Source organism: Hemiscyllium ocellatum, chromosome 11, assembly GCF_020745735.1.
Source record: "Hemiscyllium ocellatum isolate sHemOce1 chromosome 11, sHemOce1.pat.X.cur, whole genome shotgun sequence".
Taxonomy (NCBI): Eukaryota; Metazoa; Chordata; class Chondrichthyes; order Orectolobiformes; family Hemiscylliidae; genus Hemiscyllium; species Hemiscyllium ocellatum.
In genome coordinates, this window is record NC_083411.1 from 29,747,747 (window position 1) to 29,765,016 (window position 17,270).

Genomic DNA, 17,270 nt, shown 5'->3' on the forward strand with positions numbered 1-17,270 from the left:
TGGCCCAACAAGTCCATACTGACCCTCTGAAGAGTAAGCCAGGGCTCTGATGAAGCAGACAGTAGGGCCCCACCCTAGTCTTGCCCCTGACTGATGCACCTAACCTACACATCCCTGGATAATCTAAGCATGGCCAATTCACCTAACTTGCACATCTTTGGATAGTGAGAGGAAACCGGAGCACTTGAAGGAAACCCACACAGACATGGGGAGAATGTGCAAGCTCCACACATACAGTCACCCGATGCTGGAATTGAACCCAGGTCCCTGGCACTGTGAGGCAGCAGTGCTAACCACTGAGCCACTGTGCTGTCCAAGCTGAACAACATTCCCAAAACACCAACCAGATTTCAGCATCATGATTAAAAATGTCACAATTAACAATTGTCTGCTGCACCTAGTTCTTGCTTCTTAGAAGTCATTGAAGTCCTGCCTGGCTTGTAATGCCTGTCACAAATGCCTACAACAACTTCCTCCCCTTGTCCTCCTACTCAGAAGACTGCTTCTGTTCCCCCAGTTTCTCTGCTTCCAATATATCACCCCATTGCATGCTTCAGTTGGATGGAGTACAGCACACCAAGATGATGCAGAACATTCCAGTACAACCCCCACCCCCCTAACCTCCAGACTGATCCAATGGTGGAGCAGCATCTACAGGAGCCCTACTGTCTGCTTCATCACAGCCCTGGTTAAAGGATGGGCTGCATTGTAACTGTATTCTGCATTAGTCGGGGATTTGCACCGTGCTATAAAGAGTCATGGTTACTATGGATAGCCCTTTACCACCATTAGCCAGCCATGTAATGTCCTGGACCATCAAAGACACCAGATACATGAGAGTGTACCTGAACACTAATGGATTGGAACCCTTCTTGGTGATGAACTCTGCAATGTTGTGATATAGCTCTATCAATGCCATGTGTGTACAGTCAATGGCACCCTGCATATAGAGAAATCCAGCTACGTTACTGAATCCCACTGGCTGGGTTGTAGCAATGACCTCATTTTGGGTGAGAGTTATGACCCAGCGTGACCTTGTAGAGATACAATGATCACTTTACTGGTGGATTTCTATGTATATAATTGAGAGATCCTACACAGGTCTACTATTCCCTGGAAGGAGCTAGTAGCATGTCATGAACTTCATGACTGGTGGGAGAATATAGCACCCTCATTCCTGTAGACTTTAGTCCGGTTCTAAAATCTGGCACGGTTTTGTCACCATGTTTCAGGACATAGGGAGCCTGTGTTGGCATTCTGCCTTGTTCATATCCAGGAAAAGGAGTCAAGGCCAAAAAGCTCTCATTCTCCTGCACACTCTATGTATCCTGACAGACCCTGAGGCCATGGCCTTTTGCTGAGCTGGGTGTTCCTTGTCCCTTCCTGCTGCTTGCTGTTAGTCCTGCTCCTCCTGCATCCATCTTTGCCTTCTTGGGAAGTCAGCCACAGCAACCTCACCAACAAGACACTCCCACTGGAAAGGAACAACGTTGAGCACAGAAAGAAAAACTAAAGAATTTCTTAGATCTCAGGTCAGTAATTGATGGCATACCCTGTAGATGTAACATGTAAACTCATCATTAAGTGCTGTACCCTGATAGTAAGGGACATAACTGCATTGGACATCCACATTTTGCCTTAGCATGGTGCAGTCACTTGCTGAAGGTGCCATGCCAGTTAAGGTCATGTGCCAGAGACATTGGACTTTTTGCAGCACACACTAATCTCTAAGCACTCTCTTTTTTAGGATGCATGGGTGATACAATGATTATAAATCTGATATAGCTGTGATTTGCAAATGGCCACTACATGTTTGAATTGGTGTGATGTCATGGTGTCCAGCACACACAGATCCCATGCTTTTGGCCATCCAAGTGATTCTTACCTCAACAATCCTGGGTGTTGTTCCAGCTATTTGTTAGGAGCACTTTGCACCTTGAGAAGGGAGTGTGACAGTAGTCAACATAACTTGTGTTGGAAACCATCAACACTGGGATCCACCTGGTCACCAGGTACTACCCCCGAAACAGACTATACGTTATATTGCACTTTCCTGGCATTTCTACTCATCTCCCACTCCCCCCAATAAAATTAGCTTTGTCTACAACTGTACTCCCTGGCCCATGTAACTTGGCATTATATGTTGCTGATACCTATCCTACTCCTCTGTGCTCCCTCTGTGAAGGTCACAATGGTGTTCACAGTCAACAACAACCCATCTTGTAGCCTTGTATGCCCTCCAATACTGCTTATTAAACCAGACCATCCCCCCATCACTGTCCTCAATCCCATTATAAATCAATCCCATCTATAAATGTCTCTGCTTACCCCACAGCCTTGACTTACCATCACTAATCCCCCAGTGGTCCATACAAGCACTCCCATGAACCATCTGAAAGATCAATGGATGGACCCCTCCAGACTGCAGTCATCACAGACTGAGTTCGCATTTGGTCTCTTGTCATGACTGAATAGATCCCTCACCATTATGTTTGCAGCTTCCAAGCTGATGATCATGACTCCCCTGAGTGGCGCTGTAGGATTGATTGCTGACCACTATCTAGTTAATAATTACACAACACCAGTTTATAGTCCAACAGGTTTATTTGGATGTGCAAGCTTTTGGAGTACAGCTCCTTCATCAGGTAGCTAGCATGACCACTACCTAGATAGTACTGGGATGGATCTCCTGATCTTAAGCATCCAAAATGGGTGCTTTGCCATGTTAAAGCCCCTTGACTGTATGTAGACTGTGCCCCTGACAGGCACTACTTTGGCCCCTTTACCAAAAGCAGTTCCCCAAGACTGGATTGACGTCTAGTCACCATCAGTTCCTGACATGGCTGGTTGGTTGCATGAACATGCAGTGTGTTTGCTGCATAGACAGCTGGCATATGTTGTCGGTGTTACATTGCTGTCTTGGAGAATCACACCAAGTCACTTGTGGAAAGCATTTGAAATGGAGGTGGCAAGATCTGGATGGCAAGGTGGGACATAACTGCACTTGTCAACTGATTCTGTCACATGCCTCACCACAGCCTGTGTCGCTTGGACCACAACAAGATTCCATCCTTTGTGTTTTTTTCTGTCTCTTTAGTCCAGTTGTTCTTTGGCCTGCCTTATTTATTTTTCTGTACTAATTGTTCATTTAACTTTGCCAAACCAAATCTCTTCCTCCAATCTTTAATCTTATTTACTGTTCATCAAACTTGAAATGCCCTTACTCTCAAATGCCATGACCAGGTTAGCTCAACCTCTTGACAATTTACAGGGCTGAAGGGTAAGGGAAAGGCCTAACGAATGAAAATCTCCTTCTGATGTCCCTCTCTTTTTTAAAAAAAGTTATATTTATTGACATCAATTTAATTAATTATCTGTTAACTGTAGTCAGTGGGTTTTGTTAAATTTTCAACATGTCATAAAAGACACATGAATAAATAAAAGAAAGAAACAAATAATGAGGGATCAGAGATGGTGGGATTAATGCAGACTGCTGCTTTGTCTCTCAACTCACCAGAGTATGGTAAATAATTTCTCCCAATAGTCTGAGAAGTGGAATTTTCCAAGCAATTGAATATTGTGCCCATTCTTACTCACAAAAGCTCTACTTCAGAGAAACTGTCCATCCTCAGGAGGATCATGCAGTGTGAAGTGACTTATATGCTTTGGCAAATGATTCTATGTAAAATGAAATATGAAGACGGCTATTTAAAAATATCAATAAAACTATGTTCCACATTGCAGTGAATTCCCTGAGCTAAGTTGAACATTCCATTCTATTCCTTTTATACCATCTATTTGTATTATTTGGTCTGGTTTAGGGCTATGTTTATTTAAAATGCATGCAGAACTTATTGACCATTCTTAAGATTACAGGGATGAAATCTTTTTGACAGCAAAAATCACATTTCACTAACTATTCATTCTCAGGCTAAACCTATGCTTGGAGGAAAGTATAAGCAAAATAAGTAAGAAAGGTAATTTTGTAGAATAAGAATAATTTTCGAAGTGGACTATTTGCTTATCACATGACAATACCAGACTCTTTAATTTCCAATATAAACCTGGTGGATTTTTATGTTACGAAGGTGGGTGGCCTTTTCAGGCTACTGACCAGCCTGTCTTGCTTCTACTGGGGTTACAGCTAACTGCCCACCGTAGTCATTAAGTTCAAGTAAAGTCTGTTGAGGAAACTCAACACTAGCCATTTCAAGTTGAGAGTGTGGTGCTGGAAAAAACAGCAGGTCAGGCAGCTTCCGAGGAGCAGGAGGGCAAAAGCCCTTCAGAAATTTCTAGATTAGCCATTTCTAGATTAGCGTTAAGGAAGAAGGTGGACATTTTGGAGGCCCTATTCTAGAAGCATTATCAGAACAGATGCAGTAAAGATGGAGAAACTGGGAGAAGTTCTAGGACAAAGATTCCCCACCACCATAGTTGACAGAGTCCTCAGCCACATCTAAACCATCTCCTACACTTCAGCTCTCATCCTTTATCTTCCATCCTGCAACAGAGAGAGGGTCCCCCTGGTCTTTTCTTACTATTCCCCCAGCAGGTAGACAAAGGTGGGAGGTGATGGAAATAGCTGGGAAGTATGGAGTGGATAGGTGGGAAGGAAAATGGATAAGTAGGTCAGATCACGAGGGCAGATCTGAGTCAGAGAGTTGGATATAGGAATGGGATGAAGGGAGGGGAGATTTACAAACTGGTGAATTCAATGTTAATGTCTTGAAGTTGTAGGCTCCTGAGGCAGAAGATGAAGTGTTCCTCCTCCAGTTTGTGGATGGCCTTGTGTAGGCGGTGGACTATGCCAGAATATAGATTAGATTACTTACAGTATGGAAACAGGCCCTTCGGCCCAACAAGTCCACACCGACCCGCCGAAGCGCAACCCACCCATACCCCTACATTTACCCCTTACCTACCACTACGGGCATTTTAGCATGGCCAATTCACCTGACCTGCACATCTTCGGACTGTGGGAGGAAACTGGAGCACCCGGAGGAAACCCAAGCAGACACGGGGAGAACGTGCAAACTCCACACAGTCAGTCGCCTGAGTCGGGAATTGAACCCAGGTCTCTGGCGCTGTGAGGCAGCAGTGCTAACCACTGTGCCACCGTGCCACCCTAAAACCTTCTTTAAATTTACATTTAGATTAGATTACTTACAGTGTGGAAACAGGCCCTTCGGCCCAACAAGTCCACACCGACCCGCCGAAGCGCAACCCACCCATACCCATACATTTACCCCATTACCTAACACTACGGGCAATTTAGCATGGCCAATTCACCTGACCCGCACATCTTTGAACTGTGGGAGGAAACCAGAGCACCCGGAGGAAACCCACGCAGACACAGGGAGAAGGTGCAAACTCCACACAGTCAGTCGCCTGAGGCAGGAATTGAACCCAGGTCTCTGGTGCTGTGAGGCAGCAGTGCTAACCACTGTGCCACCGTGCTGCCCTCATGGAGATGTCCTCAGGAGAGCGGGAGCGGGCGTTGAAGTGGATGACCAAAGAAAGGTGGGGTTGGTTAGTGCAGAGGTGTTCCCCAAATTATTCTGTGAGTTTGCGCTCAGTCTATTTGATGTAGAGGAGACCACATCAAGAACAATGGATGCAATAAATGAGGTTGGAGGACATACAAGTAAATCTCTGCTGGGTTTGAAATGATCCTTTGAGGCCTTGGACTGAGGTGAGGAGGAAGGTGTGGGCACAGGTTTTACATCTCTTACGGCAGCAAGGGAATGTACCAGGTATGGAAAGGGGGCTGGTGGGGAGTGTGGACTTAATGACAACTAACTACAATCAGCTCTGAAGAAGGGTCAGTGGATCCAAAATGTTAACGCACCTTTCTCTCCACAGATGCTGTCAGACCTGCTGAGATTTTCTAACAATTTCTGTTTTCGTTATTTTTCTTAGTTGCCCTTGAGAAGGTGGTGGTGAGCTGCCTTCTTGAACTGCTACCGTCCATTTTATGTCAGAAGACCCACAATGCTATTAGGGAGGAGTTTCCAGCATTGTAAACCAGAAATATAGAAAGAACTGCACTATATTTCCAAGATAGGTTGGTGTGTGGCTTGGAGACAAACCTACAGGTGGTGGTGTTCCAATGTATCTATGGTCCCTGTCCCTCTAGATGGTAATGGTTCAGAAGGTGCTATCTAAACAACCTTGGTGAATTCTTGCAGTGCGCTTTTGTAGATGGTACATACTGCTGCTACTGAGTGTTAGTGGTGAAATCCATGAGGTCAGAGTATTTGCAGCAATGCTTGTATCCATGAGCAGCAAGAGTGTTTCCTCTAAGTTCAAAAATCTTCCTAGGAAAGCTCCCTCGAGGAGATTTGTCCAATTCAGCTCTTAACATTAGACCCTTGGGTAATCATGGACTTCTTTCATAATCACTGGTTACCATCCAACATCTCTTATAGCCATTACTATGACTGGTACCATTTGCAGAATGATGGAATTGGCTTCACCAGATTTGGGATCACAGTACACCATCTGATACCCACAACTCTCTCACCCTGCGCAGTTGGAAGTCTCATGTCCTCCATGAGGGACCCCCATGCTATGATCCAGGCCCTACTTCCCATAATGTGTTCCTGGGATCTTAGTGGGATTCATTTCAGCTCTCACCAGACATGATCTCCATGACATAACTTGATCTTGCAGTGAAGAATTCTAGGAGTGGATAAAGAACTTCTCTCATTTGTCAGACTGATAGTTTTGTGGGTCATAACAGCCAAAAGGAGGCATTTCTGCTTTAACCCATAAGAAAATGAGGCATAGTTAAATTTCAACAAAAAAACTCGACTTGAATATTGTTGTCAGTAAATCACTCCGGATGTGTATGTATTGTATTGGTCTGTTTGAAAATTCAGACTTTTTGATGATCCTACCATTCATGAAAGACGGTTTGTCATTGAGTGATGGAGTCAGAGAACTGCATGAAAAGGTTATCCCTTAGATCCCTTTGTAAACTTTCCCCTCTCACCTTAAACCTATGACCTCTAATTTTGGACTCACCACCCTAGGGAAAAGACCTTGTCTATTTATCCTTCCCATGCCCCTCATGATTTTATAAACTTTATAAAGGTCACCCCTCAGCTTCTGAAGCTCAAGAGAAAACAGCCCCAACCTATTCAGTCTCTCCGTATAGCTCAAACCCTTCAACCCTGGCTGACAACTTCATAAATCTTTTCCAAACCCTTTCAAGTTTCACAACATCCTTCCTATAGCAAGGAGACCAGAATTGCATGCAATTCCAAAATTGGCCTAACCTATGCCCTACACAAGACCTCCCAACTTTTATACACAATGCACTGACCAGTAAAAGAAAGCATACCAAATGCCTTCTTCACTCTTCCATCTACTTGTGACTCCACTTTCAAGGAACTGTGAACCTGCACTCCACTATTTCTTTGTTCAGCAACACTTCCCAGGACCTTACCATTAAGTGTATAAGTCCTGCCCTGCTTTGCCTTTCCAAAATCTAGCACCTCATATTTACCCAAATTAAACTCTATCGGCCACTTTTCGGCTCACTGGCCCATCTGATCAAAGTCTTGTTATACTCTGAGTAACCTTCTTCACTGTTCACTACACCTCCAATTTTGGTGTAATCTTCAAACTTACTAACCATACTTTCTATGTTCAGATTCAAATCATTTATATAAATGACAAAAAGCAGTAAGGGGAGGAAAAGAATGGGTTGCTCCAAATGTACAAAAAAAGATTGTGCACATGCTAATAAAGATTAGTGTTAGGAACAGGAGTATGCCATTCAGCCCCCTGGTCTGTTCCGCCATTTAATAAGATCACGGCTGATCTGTAGCTTGACTCCATATGGCCCATATCCCTTAATGTTTTTGCTTAATCTTATGCTAAACATGTATCTGTCTTAAATTTAAATTGCCCAGAGGAGATTTACTTGAGTTGTATTAAATTCTGATGGTGACATTTTGCCTTCACAGTAACTGAGGGGCGCATAGATTTAGAGTGACAGATTTTAGATTTTTATTATCACATGCACTCAAGTACAGGAGAACAGTGAAAAGTGTATAATTTTGCCACACATGTCGCCATCTCAGGTTCCAAAGTACCTAGGTACAAAACAGGCTTAGGTACAAAATAGTAAGAGTTATAAAGCAGATAAAATGAAGTGCAAATTGCTATAAAATTGTTTTTCATTCTCATAAGATGTGGACATTGCTGGCAAGGACAGCATTTGTTTTACATCTTTACTTGCCTTTGAGTCCAGTAAAGAAACAACCACATTGCTGCAGGTCGGGATTAAGTTATCAGAGAGCAAGTAAGAATGGCTGATTTTCTTGCTTCATAAATCAGATGCATTTTTACAACAATTGATGAAAATTCCATGGTCATCATTACTGAGGTTAGCATTCAATTCAATTTTTAAATAACTAGTTGAATTTAAATTTCACAAAGGTTAGCTTGGTCATCAGTATTACTAGATCAATGGCATGACCAAAATTTGGATGGTATTCATAAACCAGACTTCATTATTGCAGGTCTCAGTTTCCCCATGATCGTTTGATGTGTTGACATCAATGTAATTTGACTAATTTTAGATAATTTCTTTATATTTCATTTGATCCATATTTTCCATGACTGAAATACTTGCTTCAAATATTTATTTACCATGAATTGCAACCAAATATATTTCAGCAGTATATTTATAATTCAACATGGATGTATAACTACCATTAAAAGCAAGATGTTATAATGACAGCCTGATAGAAATATATTGGGTTATATTCCAGAAACAGCATAAAACATAGATAACCAATTTATAAAATAGTCAGTTTTAGCTTTTCTAAGAGACCCCTAGAATGATTATGCTGGGAATAGTCTGAGGTTCTGATTAACAACTCCATTGGACAGTTAAATATTTGCTTTGTGGGTTTAAAAAGATATTGCATGTTTAAATCAAGTCAGGTTACACAGATGTAGGTAGTTAATCAGTCTGTTTTTAAGATATATCATTTGTCCCATCCTTCTCCCTGTTATATTAAGGTCTTCCCACCCTGTCCCAGTCTTGTACATTGTTTGTTTAACCCTGCCCTTTCCTCAGTCTTTTCTTAAAAGCTTCAAATTGTCAAATTATAATGGTAAAAGTTCAACTGCAGTTTGAGTTTTTAAAAAGGTTAACTAAAAGTCATTGGCCAGCCTCTTAAATAATGAATTGACTTTCCTTTAATTCTTGAATGCTGCTTTTACATTCTGACAGAAGTATTTTGTGTAAAGTATCACTTATCTGACAGGATCTCCCTGAATAATGCACTTTTCAGTTCATTTTGAACAGTGGTAAGCATTGCTTGGCATAAAACAAATACCTTGACATTCAAGTGATGACAAAACGCTCAACACTGTGCAACTGACCAATTAAGTGGAACAGGCTCTGATTTATTCACAATACCTTCAACTGCAATTGCTGAAAGATCATTGCCTCATGAACCAAACTGATTTCAGGAAAGGTTAAGAAGGTTTTGGTGCCTTCTTTTTGGGAAATAGCAAACATTGAAATGACCCAACTGAAGTTTACATGCTTATAAATGGATTGTTGAGATGATTCAGAAATGTTTTCCTCTTTGATGATGTGTCACAAAACAGGAAACAAAGTCAAAAATCAGTTAGTTCACATTCCTCAAAGTAAAGAATCAGCAGATGATGTGAATTTTCAATGGAATATTCATATGTGGAATTGATAAAGTGAACATAAAATGTACAATCTTTTAAGGCAAAAGTACTTTATAGGAAAGTAGAGTGAGCCCTGATAAACATGGGAAGTTAAAGAAAGATTAGATCAAAGGACATGGCTTGCAAAGTTGCCAGAAAATGTTGTGGAATAGGAAAATTTTAGAATTTAGCAAAGGAGGACCAAGAAACTGACAAAAAGTGAGGGAATAGATTATTAATGCAAAATGGAGAAAATGAGGATTGCAGATGCTGGAGAATCAGAGTCAAAAAGTGTGGGGCTGGAAAAAGTGTGGAGCCTGATGAAGGGCTTATGCCTGAAATGTCGATTCTCCTGCTCCTCCTGTGCTGCCTGACCTGCTGTGCTTTCCCAACAACACACTTTTTGACTCTAATAATGCAAACTAGCAAGAAAAGTTAAAAATAGTGAAAGCTTCTTAGATATGTAGAAAGGAAAATATTAGTAAATATAAACGTGAACCTATTACAAACAGAGACAGGAGAATTTTTGATAGGAAATAGAAAAACGGCAGAGAAGCTAAAAAAGTATGTTGTATGTGTGTCATCTTCTTTATGTCTGTCTCAATAAAAGAAGACATGAGATTTCTACAAAAAAATTAAGTTCTAGTGAGAATGTGGAACTGACAAAAAATCATATTAGTTAAAAAAGTGATATTTGAGAAATGAATTGTAATAAATGTTAACAATTTCTCATGACGTGATAACCTTTATCTTAGAGTCCTGAAAGGGATGCCTGCAGCGGTAATAGATGCCTTGGTTTATAGAATCTTTCAAAATTCTACAAACTCAAAAATCGTGCATGCAGATTGGAAGGTTGCAAATATAACGCAACCATTTAAGAAAGAGGTGGAGATAGAAAATAGGAATCTACAGACCTGTTAGCTAAAAGGGAAAATACTAGAATCTTTTATAAAGGATGTGATTACTAGATAATTAGAATATAATTGCCTGATTGGACAGAGTCAAGATGAACATTTGAAGAGGATATCATGTTAACAAACCTGATCAAGTTCATTGAGGATGTCATGAGCAGAAACAATACGGGAAACCAGTGGGTCTGATGTTTTTGGATCTGCAGAAGGTTTTTAATAAAGTCTCACACAGAAAGTTGCTAAGCAAAAGTAAGGGGCATGGGATTAAAGGAAATATATTAGCATGGACTGGGAATTGGTTAATAGGCAAAAATCAGAAAGGGCATAAATGGGTCATTCTCATCTTGACAGACTGGGACCAATGGACACCACAAAAATCAATGTTTGGGGCCCAACTGTTCACCATCTTCATGGAGCTTCTTGGAGCTGAAGGACAAATGTATTATTTCTAAATTTGAAAATGATACGTGGGTCTCCTCCAAGTGCTTCGGTTTCCTCCTATAGTCCAAAGATGTACATGTCAGATGAATTGGCCATGCTAAATTGCCCGTAGTGTTAGGTGCTTTAGTGAGAGGGAGATGGGTCTGGGTGGGTTGCTCTTCGGAGGGTCGTGTGGACTGGTTGGGCTGAAGGGCTTGTTTCCACACTGTAGGCAATCTAATCTGCCATGGTAAGAATCTAAAAAAAACTTGTGACAAATGTGATTTGTGAGGAGAATACAAAGATACTTAAAACAAAAACAGCAAGGCCTGAAGAAACTCAGCATATCTAATATGATCAGTCTTCAAAACTGGATGGGGTTAGAAAATGTGGTTTTAATGCTATTGAAGGAGAGGAAAGATAAGTGAATGGAACAAATGGTGAGACAAGGAGTGTATTAATAATATTAAAAAAAAGTATTGAGACTTGAAATAAGTGTAAAGGATAGATGTGAAAAGGAGAAAATGCTTCTGTTCTGGTCAGAGTAAAGTCAACAGGACACAAAATAGACACCTGGGTGGAGGCAGAGTGAATGGGTTGCAATCAAAACGGAGTACAGAGATCATGCTTTGAAATTGTTGCACTCAATGTTGGATTTTAAATTAACATTTAGCAGCAATAAACAGAAAATGAAATGCTGCTCTTCCATCTTATATTGAGTTTCATAAGAACAGGCCCAAGATGGAAATATGTGAGCAAGATGGTTTGTTGAAGTGGCAAACACTGGGGTGACTCTTATGGACAGAATTAAGGTTATCAGTACTTACCCATTCTGCAACTGGTGTCGTCAGTGTTAAGGGACTAGCATTATGAGCAGGTGAATACTGTAGTAAGAAGTACAAATAAAATTCTGCTTCAACTAGAAACTGTATTTAAGGCCTTGGATAATGAGGAACGAAGAGATGAAAGGGTGAGTAGAATATTGTTTACAATTGCATGGGAAGGTGCCAATTTGAGGTGGGTCTCAGGCAGGTGATGGATTGTTAGGAGTGATGAAGGAGTTGGCTAGGTTGGGCTTGCTTCTTACTTCCACAATCACTTCTATCCATGCCTCCCTTATTAACCTCTTTCTTCTGTCTTTGAGAGAGCTCACCTCAGTGCAGCTCCTCAAATCTCACAGAAGAACATCCAGATAAAAAGCTGAGAGACCTGGGGAGCAGCATTTCCTCGTTTCATCTCAATTCTTGTGTTTACTGCAACCTTGAAAACAACTTGACACTATTCACTTTCCCTGACTGGTCAGGGTAGCTGAGGTGGGATGCTGTGGTTTTGGGAAAGATCCTTGACAAAGACTGTTCCTTCGCCACTCAGATTTCTGACCAGCAAATGGTCTCACAAATTTGACAGCTCTTTGACAGCAATTTTAACCCTCTTTCTTTCTTCACAAATGCATTTGTGCACACACACGCGCGCATACACAATGTGCATTTTTGCAGATTTGTATTTGCAGGTACATTCTATTTTGTTCAAAAAGCACACAATCTTTAGACAGTCAGTCAGTGTGGTATTTTATAAATTCCTACTTTGGAAATAAAATTAGTCTGCCTCCAGGCTGAGATACAAACAGACTTTAAACCTGTCCTCACATTGAAATGAGGTATCACCCTTATTTTGGTAAAACCTGAAGTTATCTTGGGACAGTGACTTAAAAGAAATTCTGGGATTTACATATTAATCAATTGAAACCTGCACCTCCATTTTAACTGAGTAAGCACTTAATAGCCATCTAGATTTAGAGTCACAGTGTCGTAGAGATGTACAACATGGGAACAGACCCTTCAGTCCATGCTGACTATATATCCTAAATTAATCTAGTCCCATTTGCCAGCACTTGGCCAATATCACTCTAAACCCTTCCGATTCATGTACCCATCCAAATGCCTTTTAAACGTTGTAATTGTACCAGCCTCCACCACTTCCTCTGGTAGTTCATTCCATACATACACATTTGCATGAAAAAGTTGGCCCTTAGGTCCTTTGTAAATCTATCCTCTCTCAGCCCAAAACTATGCCCTTTAGTTCTGGACTCCCCCAACTCAGGGAAAAGATCTTGTCTATTTATTTGATCCACACCACTTATTTCAAAAACCTCCATAAGGTCACCTTTCAGCCTCTAATGCTCCAGAGAAAACAGCCCCAGCCTATTCAGCCTCTCCCTGTAGCTCAAACCTTCCAAACCTAGCAACATCTTTGTCAGTCTTTTCCGAACACTTTCAAGTTTCACAGCATCCTTCCTATAGGATGGAGATCAGAATTGCACATAATATTCCAAAAGTGGCCTAACCAATGTCCTATACTGCTGCAACATGACCTCCCAACTCCTATACTCAATGCTCTGAACAATAAAGGAAGGCATACTAAACACCTTCTTCCCTATTCTATCTACATGATCCATTTTCAAGGAACTTTGAACCTGCACTCCAAGGTCTCTTTGTTCAGCAACACTCCCCAGGACCTTACCATTAAGTGTATTAGTCCTGCCTTGATTTGCCTTTCCAAAATGCAGCACCTCACATTTAATTAAATTAAACTCTATCTGCCACTCCTCTGACTATTAGCCCATCTGATCAAGATCCTATTATGCTCTGAAGTAACCTTCTTCACTGTTCACTACACCTCCAATTTGATGTAATCTGCAAACTTGCTAACTAACAAACTACATCCAAATTGTTTATATAAGAGACGAAAAGTAGTGATCTAGCATTGATCCTTGTGGCAAATCTCTGGTCACAGGCCTCCAATCTGAAAAGCAACCCTCCACCACCAGGCTCTGTCTTCTTACCTTCGAGCTAGTTCTGTATACAAATGGCTAGTTCTCCCTCTGTTCCATGTGATCTAACCTTGCTAATCAGTCTACCATGACAAACGTTCACATAAGTTGTTCGACCCTTTGATCTTTTACTTAGAAATACTGTGTCCTATGTATTCTCTCTCACTAGCTGTCTGAAGAAGGAGCAAGGGCTCCAAAAGCTTGCTCTTTCAAATAATCCTATTAGACTATAACCTGGTGTCATGTGACTTTTGACTGATCTGCGAAGAATTTCCTGGTTATGTGTTTTATTTTCTTTTACTAGCATGTCCAGCATTTTGATTTTCTAATAGTGTTTGTAACAAGTTGGCTTTAATTCATTTTGTCGTATTAACTGAATCCACAATTATGTTTAAGAGTTTACTTAATGCTGGTTATGTGTGGGGACAAGGGAGTAGCACTTCTGCAATTTGTATGACATATTCAATCAGGTTGCAAGATTAGTGTACCACAGTGATAAAACTAGTGACCTAGTTACAAAGCTTACTTTGATGCATTAGTTGATCTATTCGAATCACCAATGGAATCACTGCAGTATGATTTAAAATGATTGTACTCTGTAAGGAGCCAAAGTAAATACAAATAGACAGAAGGAGACAGAAAGAAGTACCTTAAAAATAAATGCAACTTTACCTGCAAGTGACTGAGAGTGTTCCATTTACTTCAATAATCAGGTGCTGGTCAGAAATATTCAGTTCTGGAACAATCAGATTGACTTGAGGAACTGAATCTGAAATTTAAAAACAAAAGCAAGAAAAAGGTTGGTTTATTTAGTAGTTACTGTGTAGTCCAAAAAAGACAAACTCTGTTGAAGCACTGCTTAACAAGGCTGGCGTGGTGGCTCAATGGTTAGCACTGCTGCCTCACACTGCCAGAGGCCTGTGTTCGTTTCCAGCCTCAGGCGACTGCCTGTGTGGAGTTTGTACATTCTCCCTGTATCTGTGTGGGGTTTCCTCCCACAATCCAAAAATGTGCAGGTTAGGTGAATTGGCCATGCTAAACTGCCTGTTGTGATGTGTAGGTTAGGTGCATCAGTCAGGGGTAAATGTAGGGGAAATGGGTCTGGGTGGATTACTCTTCGGAGGGCCAGTGTGGGCTTGTTGGGCCAAATGGCTTGTTTCCACATTGTAATAATTCTAGTTCTATCATGAGAAGTTAATGTTGATACTGTTTGTGTGATTGAAGTTCAAATGTTTCATCAATACTTTACATTGATCATCTATATGAGCAGGCAAAATAAATTCTGCATGACTGATTTTGAATAGTCCAAAACCAGCATAAAACTAGCAGTAACAAAGCACATTCAAGTAGATGAAGCAATAAAAATTCTAAACAACCATGTTAATGTTGAAACTAGAAAATCAACCCTGTAAAGCCTTTTCCATTATTCCTTCTGTCTTCACTATCCCTCAATGATGTTGCTTGTACATATATATTTCTTTTAGTTATGTGATTAAACTGTGCTCTGTGCTGTGAATTCCTGGCCATTATCAATTAACTTCTGTGAAGTATCATCAGTTGGCATACTTCAAACAGAGGGTACTGGTTGGTTTTGTTTTAACCGAACAAGACATGTTTCATCATGTGGTCCACCATTTATGATATATATCTGTAAACATATGGAATTTATTAGACGAAGTCAGGGAGAAATTGAGTACTATCCTGCCAATTTTATGCCTGATAAAATGGGCACCTGCCTGCAGTTGGCAATTTTTGAGCAACTTTAGCTGCTCCTTTGACACCTATTTTTCAAGGGTTTTAAATGCAAGAGCAGCCTACAGGCCTGAAACAAACCTAAGACAGTGTATACATGCAAATCTGAACCTCAAGAGCAAAATTCATGTATAAATGGATGGAACATACTCTAACTCAAAGTACTGAATGTCTGATACAACTAATTAACAATGCTTACAGTAATCACAGGATGTTACACAAAAGAAGGGCTCTCAAAAGTTCGAGAAATAATCCTTCTGGACTCAAGAAAGTCAGTTCCGTCCCATCGCAAGCATACAGAGGGTCCTGTCCTTGGGATAATTTCCTTTCGTGTAGGCATGAGTTTTATTTTATTCATCTGTAGCCCAAAAGTCTTTCATCATTATCCAATTAATTAATTTCCGTCTTTACAAAATCTAGGTATATGAATGCTATATTTAAAAACAAATAATCTTATAACAACTACAGGCATCGAAGGTATCTTTTCAAGTTGCGTTGAAAAATGAGGCCCAAGGCATTTTAGTTTTCTGCTTAGATGTCAAGAAGCATGATGAGTTTCTTTTGCACACTGCTACTTGTTTAACATTTAACGAGTATTTTCCTTTGGCATTACTTAACCTCTATCTTTGATATACAAGTGCATTTAAATATAAGTGTACGTGAAACATCAAATATGCATTTAACTAATGTTTATCATTATCGCCTAGATTTTACAACCGAAAGATAGGAATTACACTTGATGATTTTGGTAATTTAATGCTTAACACGTTGGTGACATTCTACCTTCAAATTCAGAAGTCACATGATTCCTGGTTATAGTTCAACGGGTTTATTTAAAATCACAAGCTTTTGGATGTTTTGCTGTTTTGTCAGATGAAATAACTTCACTTGACGAAGGAGCAGTGCTCCGAAAGCTAGTGATTTTAAATAAAACTGTCGGACTACAACTGGGTGTCATGTGACTTCTGATTTTGGACACCCCACACCTCTACATCTTTTCTTCTAATTCACTTTTAACTTTAGTCCAATCATTTTAAATGAGTTAATGTATCTATTGAAATAATGGACAAAGGGATGTCATTAAAAAAGTGGTAAGTTTTCAGACACCAATATGACGAATACCAATGTCTGACTTTAGATATGACTTTAAAGTGACCATCAATAAATGAAACTTTTTTTAAAACCATGGAATGGTTAAAAAAACCCAGAATATAACAACTGAGATTATTTGAATAACCTCAAATTAACATTGGGAAGAGTATTGGGCAAGGCATCTGGCTAACACCCTACTCTTTGGATCTTCTCCATTTAACTTTGACATCCATTTCACCACCAGAAAGAATGCATAGATTACATTAGATTCCCTACAGTATGGAAAAAGCCCTTCAGCCAAAAGGATCCACACTGACCCTCTGAAGAATAATCCATCCAGACCCAGTCCCCTATCCTACATTTACCCCTGAATAATGCACCTAATACTATGGGCAATTTAGCATGACCAATTCACCTGACCTGCATATCTTTGGATCATGGGAGGAAACCAGAGCACCCACACACAGACATAGGAAGAATGTGCAAACTCCACATAGATAGTCACCTGAGGTACGAATCAAACCCAAGTCGCTGGCACTGTGAGGCTGCAGTGCTAACCACTGTGC

The 17,270-nt window shown here is 40.5% G+C and overlaps 1 protein-coding gene across 1 annotated transcript in view; it reads right to left on the reverse strand.

Annotated features, from left to right (window-relative positions):
* Window positions 1–17,270, reverse strand: part of kdrl (kinase insert domain receptor like) — a 206,698-nt gene that overhangs the window by 160,216 nt on the left and 29,212 nt on the right. Inside the window, exon 2 of the mRNA XM_060832503.1 lies at window positions 14,533–14,629. Coding sequence (XP_060688486.1) covers window positions 14,533–14,629 — 97 coding nt within the window. The remainder of the gene's footprint in view (window positions 1–14,532; window positions 14,630–17,270) is intronic.